The following is a 7,607-nucleotide window of genomic DNA, read 5'->3' on the forward strand; positions in this document are numbered from 1 at the left end:
AAGTTGCAAGAACCATCTTAAAAGAGTAAGAAAGCAGCCGGGAACAGTAGTAGTGCATGTGTTTAACTCCAGTAATAACAAAAAGACAAGTTCTTGCAGGTTATGTATCAAGACTCTTGTCTTTTTTTAAAAAAAATTAAATCTTGATCCAAGCATGGTAAAGCATCTCTTTAATTCCAGCAACTAGAAGACATGGTCAGCAGGATAGCTGTAAATTTAAATCCATTCCAATTTAGAAGGTAAATGACATCAATGTCTAGTTAAACTAGCTCAAAAGCAAAAGTGCTGGGCATAGTGACATACACTTTCAGTCAACACTACAGAAAGCAGAGGCAGGCTGGTCCAGGATAGTCAGAGCTATGGTCTATATAGTGAGACCTTGTTTCTTTTTCTTTTCTTTTTTATTTTTTTATTTTTGGTTTTTTGGATTTGGTTTTTTGGAGTTTCTCTGGCTCAGAATTTTTGAAACCTAGAATGATATACAAATTCTACTTTAGTATAACTCATTTATATATTTCATTAAAGCATTTTTTGGGGGGAAACTAGATACCATGCCACACAACTGTATTTAAAGCATTTGGGTGTCTGAGACCTGTTGAGTTTTCAAATGTTTCTAACTTAAGTTGTAAAACAAATCTTTAAATAAAAAATGTATGGGGAAGACTCAGTGAAACAGTATTCGGCAAAACCAGAACGGGGAAGTGGGAAGGGGTGGGTGGGAGGACAGGGGAAGAGAAGGGGGCTTACGGGACTTTCGGGGAGTGGGGGGGCTAGAAAAGGGAAATCATTTGAAATGTAAATAAATTATATCGAATAAAAAAAAATGTATGGGGGGGTGGCGGCTGGGAGATGGCTCAGCGGTTAAGAGCACCCAACTGTTCTTCCAGAGGTCCTGAGTTCAATTCCCAGCAACCACATGGTGGCTCACAACCATCTGTAATAGAATCTGATGCCCTCTTCTGGTGCATCTGAAGAGAGCAATGGTGTACTCATATAAATAAATAAGTAAATAAATAAATACATAAATAAATAAATGTAAGCCGGGCAGTGGTGTTCCATGCCTTTAATCCCAGGGCTTGGGAGGCAGAAGGCAGGTGGATTTCTGAGTTTGAGGCCAGCCTAATCTACAGAGTGAGTTTCAGGACAGCCAGGGCTAGACCCTGTCTCCAAAAACCATTTTTAAAAAAAATGTAGCCCAACCAATTATCCCAGCCACTCTATTGAAGATCCAAGCAAAGGGATCAAGATCAAAGCCAGCCTAAGCTATCCAGAGACCCAGTCTTGGTCTTAGCCACTGGCAGTGGTGGCAGAGGCCTTTAATTCCAGTACTCAGTAAACAGAAGCAGGTGATCTCTTTAGTTCTCTACAATGAACTACTTCCAGTACAGCCAGAGCTAAGGAGGTCCTGTCTAGAGGAAAAAGAAAAAAATCAAAAACAAACAAACAAACCCCTTCAGTCTTCATGAAAAATTTTAGGCAGCCTAGAATACATAACATGTATTTTGTAAGGGAGAAGGAGAATACCCAGTCTTAAAATTAAATTTCAGTAACTGCAACCTAAATAGTGGTTCATGGCTAGGGTGTTTTAGGGAACAGACAAAACAAGGTTTGAAGCCTTCCCTTACCTCTTCCAAACAAACTTGCCCCTCCCCCCACCTTACCACCAGATAGCAATACCCTAGATAGCAAACCCTAGAATAACAAATGAAAGGTTGACACTATGATAAGAAATGGGAGGTTGGCAGGGTGTAGTAGCACCTGCCTTTAATCCCAGGCTCGGAAGACAGCAAGTGGATCTGAGTTCAAGGCTAACCTATTCTACATAGTCCAAGGACAGCCAGAGCTAAAGAGTGAAATCCAGTCAAGAGAGGGAGGGAGGGAAAAAGCTGAGGTTAACACCAGGACACTATTACCTATTGTTATGAACACTCACGAGAAACAAAAGGTGAACTTACAATGGTGCTACTTCCCAAAGAGACACATAATCTGAAAATACTTGAGACAAAAATTACTTTCTTGTACTTATCCCTTCTGAGCATCATGGCTTAGCAACACAATATAAATGCTGGCTGCCCGTACTCTTTTGGGGCATGTCTGAATGGCTGTGTTTTCAGTGCTTAAATTGGTAGCCTGAGGAAAGACAAATTCACAACTCAAGGTACGGTTTCTAGGAGAATCAGTTCTTCACCATTTCAGGTAGGAAAAAAATCTCAATCGTGTTTCTAAAACTCACTGCACTTTTCTATAGTCACTATATTCTTTTATATAATGCCCCTACACACAACATATTTGTGTACACACCCTGTAAATCTGTCTGTTAACTTGAAGCCAAGGGAAGAAAGCTGAAAGCAAACAAAAATATCAAGTTCTTGGTCATGAATACTTACTCCAACAGCTGGAACTTCTTCACTCTTTACTTCATTTATTCGAACCAAATAGTTAACAAAGTCTCTGGCAGCATTGCTCTGTGCATCTTTTTTATTGGTGGAATTGCCCATACCAGCATAATTAAACCCTTCTACTCGAACCTTTAAGATTCAAGGGAAAAAAAGTTGAATTAAAGCTGGGTAATTTTAGGATTTAAAAAAAAAATCATTAATGGCCAGTTAAAGATAAAACAACTGTATTAGACACACTATATTTTAACTAAATACACTTTTAACACATGTAAAAACACTAAAAACATAAAATTGAATTGTTCATTAATATGCTGGTTCAACAATATCAATTTAAGTGGCTCAGGTTTCCACACTTCAAATTTTTTAGGACTGGCTATCTAAGCTCTCTCTGGACAGTACTTGCCTATCAAATGGCAAGCCCTAAGTTCAATTCCCACCACCATTGAATCGTGGGGTTTAGGGGAGACAGGACAGAAGAGGACTCATCAAGGGCACTTTGCCTCCAACCTGATAAATTGGAGTTGAATCCCCTAGGACTCGTACAGCAAGAGAAATTAATTCCCACAAACTGTCCTGACTTTCACGTGCTTCTGTGTACACACAACCATGCAATTTAATAACTTTATCATAAATTAAGGGAAAACTCTACCTTTCTTTTAAATACTTTGCTTCTCTAAACATTATTAGAGTATTAGAGTTAGAGAAACCAGGGGTGATGATGCATGCCTTAAGTGAGACTCTAATCACCCCTACCACCAAAATTGTAAAATTACAAGCATTTATCTTCTGACTTACTTAGTAGCACCAAGAAAGTTTTGGAAACATTAGAATTATTTTCCTAGCCGAGTATTTTAAAATAATGCTCCTTTGAAAATAAAAGCAGCCAAGTCAAAATAAATTCTTCTACAATCTGCAACAGTTCAGCCTTTCCTTTAACCCCAGATGAACTTTCACAAAGTATATAAACTGTATTCTTTAGTACCTCACACATGAATTTCTGTCTGTTTTTGTTTCCTACTGCTCTAATTTCATAGGCTGGTGTCATCTTCCTTTTGCCACACCAGGCATACAGAAAATTCTTAATGTCACCCATGATTCAGGTGTCTTCTTCACACCTAAGAAAACAAGTTAAAAACATTATGAAAGCAAAACCTCATACATTCTATTACACCACTATTGAACTTACCTATTTAGAAATAAATATGACTGACACCTATGGCATGTAGTAAAAAAAGGTACAAGATGTATAATTTGAATTATACACATCTTACTGCAATGGTTATTGCTGTGGACTATTTTGAACTTCAAATATTTTATGCAGTATCCTACATTCTACAATGATTCTATCTTACACTCTTCAAAGTTATTCCTCCCAGCAATGAAAATCATGTCACAATCTATTAATTTCTTTTTCAGAGAAATTTTAAGTAAAAAATGGAATAGAAATGATTAGATTGCTCAGTAGTTAGGATCACTTGCTGATCTTGAAGTTGACACAGATCCAGCCACTTACAACTGGCAATCAATGGCTCCAGTACTGACCTGAAAGCACCTGGCATCCAAGTGGTATAAACATGCAGAACACTCATACACACAAAAATAAAAGGCATTTTTAAAAAGAAAATTTAAGAGGGGCGGTGGTGGCGCACGCCTGTAATCTCAGCACTCTGGGAAGCAGCGGCAGGCGGATTTCTGAGTTCGAGGCCAGCCTGGTCTACAGAGTGAGTGCAGCTAGGGGTACACAGAGAAACCCTGTCTCGAAAAAACAAAACAAAACAAAAAAGAAAATTTAGGTAAAAGTCCCATGTGACTGACTCATGATGGAATCAAACTCAAATTCACTATATCAAGAAATACCATCACAAACACAAAGCAGCCAGGTAGGGTGGGGCTTGTGTCTTTAACCTTAGCACCCAGTAAGCTTCAGTTGGAAGATGGCTATGAACAAAAGGGTACCTGGGGCTACAGAAATGGCCATCAATCTCCATATAATCAATCTAAAATCTAAATAAAGCCTTTATTTTGACCTATACTGACTTCAGCTTTCATAAACAGACCAAAAACCAGAGAGAGGCCATCGGTTCTTTAAGGCCACTCTGACTTACATAACCAGTTCTAGGCCACCTATGGTCACATAGTAAGACAATCTCAAAACAAACACCTCCTGGGGCTGGAGATTGCTCGTTGGTTTTAGAGCATTTCTTACAGAGGACCCAACCATTCATAACTCTAGTCCCAAGGGATCCAACACCCTCTTCTGACAAATGGTGCATATACATGCCAACAAAATACTCATGCTTAAAAAAATTAAGACCACATTTAGAACAGGGGAAGAGATTATATTACTACGGTAGACTGTAAGAAGACATTTATACAAAACTTAAATCTACTCCCACCAAATATAAACTTATTAGTCCTTATCTTGTGGCCAGTCAACTTTGACCAGTCATTTGATAAAGCAAATGACAAAGCCAGATAATACAAACTCAGAAGCTAAAGACAATAAAGAGTCCCTTCACAAGTCTGAGTGTTGTGGCAGAGGCATTTAATCCCAGCACTTGGAGAGCAGAGGCAGGTAGATCTCTGAGTTGGAGGCTAACTGGTCTACAGAGAAACCCTATCTTGAAAACAAAAACCCCCAAAAAGTAAATGTACACAAAGTAAAAATAATAGGTTCTATCAAATCCCTTTATCTCTAAAAAAAAACCATTTATTTCTAAATATTCATGCTAATAAATATTTAGATGGTCCAAACAGATACATAGAGCCCTTCAGGCTCCATTTTTTTGTTTTTTCGAAACACGGTTTCTCTGTGTAGCCCTGGTTGTCCTGGAACGAAGCTCCAAATTTTATCCAAGGAAAATACTAACATTCCCATCTATAAACTAGGCATCTCAAACCAGAAGTATATTCTAACCCCTATCCATAATTTCAGATCCCCAACAATGGCACCATGCAACCCAATTTCACAATACTCTGATCCCCAAAAAGCTATCTTTTGTATCCTTAAATGCATGCTCATATCGTCCTTAGTGGCTTAGGAACTATTTAATCCTTAAATTGCAACTGTAAAACTTGTTACTTTTATTACTTTGAATACTTTGAACTGTGTGAATAACCCCCTAGAAATACCCACGATTTCGGGGCCGAGAGATGATGGCTCAGCGGTTAAGAGCACTACTCTTCTAGAGGTCCTGAATTCAAATCCCAGCAACCACATGGTGTCTCACAATCGTCTGTAATGAGATGATACCCTCTTCCGGTGTGTTTACAGTGTACTTATACACATAAAACAAATTTCCCGTCATGGTAACTTCATCTCACATCTGCCCTGCTGTTTTGGCTCCAGAATGTCTCCAATATTACTCGGTTTTCTTCACTTCCTCTATCACTTGCCACCACTAAGTGGTACATACATGGAAATAATTCGGCATTTTTTGCTTGTTTTTCTCGAGACACGGTTTCTCTGCGTAGCAGCCCTGGAACTCAAGAGATCCGACTACCTTCTACCACCAAGCCCCCAGTGCTGGGATGAAAGGCATGAGCCACGGCTCCCGGCTCCGAATTTGGGTTTTCCTTCTGGCCACCCTGCAACAAACTCTTTCCTCACCCTGAGGTCCCATGGCCAGCCCTCTTTTCCCCCAAGCCAGTATGGCCTTCGGGGGTAAACTGATCTCTCGCGGCATCTTTAGAGGACACATTGTGCACCTCAAAAAGCCAGACTCAGACTCGAGTACCCCTCAGACTCTGAGGCGCCGCCTCTGGCGACCGTTATCTAGAGCAGGGCGATCCCGTTGCGTGGTGTAATTCCGCCATCACTTGCTAAATCATGCATACATTTTCCTACCACCTGCTCCTCACTCCGCCCCACCCATCCATCCATCCATCCCCTGTAACCAGTGCGGTGTAGGAGGAACAGCGGCCAAGCCTCGCACCCCAAAGCGGGCACCCCCACGGGGCCGAGGTGTCCCGGATGAGAGAACCGAGGACCCCACGCGCCGTGCGGCGTCGAGCCGCCACTGCTACAGGAGACTGGTTAAAGACACCCGCCGCCTGACAGGCCGAGGGAGGAAAAGGCCTCCCAGGGCGGTTAGCCCGGGTGAGGAAACCCACAGCCTAGGGCTATCCGCAGCCCCGCCACGCGAGGACGCCACGGCCGGCGCGCCCACGGCCCGTAATCCGGGTACCCGCCGCGCCGCCCCTCCCCCACCCGCTCGCCCGCGCCTCACAACAAAGCCACGGCGGAGCCGCGGAGGCCGGCGTCGGCCCGCGGCAAGGAGCCCGCGTTGGGAACCGCAATGCTGCTTCCTTACCCTCCTCCGCTTTTCCGTGCCCGAGAGCACAACCTTCTTAGACAAGTTCGCAGCGTCAACCTTCCACGAAAACGGCGAGAGAACACACCTCACCCCGCATGGAAGCAGCGGCGAAATGGCTCCGACCGCAGGACCGAGGGGGGCGGGGTCAGAGACTCACGCCTGCGCAGTAGGCGAACGCCCAAGTCCGCACGCCCGGAGGGGGCGGGGCTACAACCACTTCCGGGCGCCAAACCTGAGGTCGCGCGAGATCCGCTGGCCTAGGCGAACAATTCAGTCGCTAAACCGCTTGATTTCAGGAAGTTGATTCCTTGCCTTTGTCTTTGTGGAGAGAAGGCTATCCCACAACATAACTCAGTCCCCTTGCCTCAGCCTGAGAAGGCAAAATTCGGATAGTTTTTGTTTTGTTTTACAGTGGTGCAGTGGTGCAGGATTAATCTATTCAGAGGTTTATCAGAATAGCCATTTTAAAGTATGCCAAAGAAATGTATTTCCGGGTGCCTTGAGTAAGTTAAAATACAAGGTCTGAAATATTTCTGCTTCACCAAAATGCTGCATGCCATGTGCAGCGTGGTGGAAGTTGGCTTCAATCACAGCACCCAGGAAGCAGAGACTGGCAGACCCCCTCCCCCCCTAAGTTCAGAACAGCCTGGTCTATGTGGCGAGTTTCAGGACAGCCAGGGCTACATAGTAAGACCCACTCTAAACAACAAACAAAAACCTTAGAGGTTAGAAGCACTTGTTGCGCTGGTCGAGGCCTTGGATTCTTTTGTTTTTTGAAATAGGGTGTGGGTTTCTCTGTGTAGCCCTGGCTGTCCTGGAACTCACTCTGTAGACCAGGCTGGCCTCGAACTCAGAAATCCACCTGCCTCTGCCTCCCAAGTGCTGGGATTAA

General features: G+C 43.0%; 1 protein-coding gene across 1 annotated transcript in view; it reads right to left on the reverse strand.

The window, feature by feature from the left end:
• The window catches only part of Dhx9 (DExH-box helicase 9), a 32,368-nt gene extending 25,501 nt beyond the window's left edge, over positions 1 to 6,867 (reverse strand). The window contains exons 1-3 of the mRNA XM_052200121.1: positions 6,713 to 6,867; positions 3,382 to 3,514; positions 2,388 to 2,528 (exon numbers count right to left, since the gene is read on the reverse strand). Coding sequence (XP_052056081.1) covers positions 2,388 to 2,528; positions 3,382 to 3,492 — 252 coding nt within the window. The 5' untranslated portion in view covers positions 3,493 to 3,514; positions 6,713 to 6,867. The remainder of the gene's footprint in view (positions 1 to 2,387; positions 2,529 to 3,381; positions 3,515 to 6,712) is intronic.
• Positions 6,868 to 7,607: the final 740 nt, after the last annotated feature.

Source organism: Apodemus sylvaticus, chromosome 12 (genome assembly GCF_947179515.1).
Source record: "Apodemus sylvaticus chromosome 12, mApoSyl1.1, whole genome shotgun sequence".
In the NCBI taxonomy this organism is placed as follows: domain Eukaryota; kingdom Metazoa; phylum Chordata; class Mammalia; order Rodentia; family Muridae; genus Apodemus; species Apodemus sylvaticus.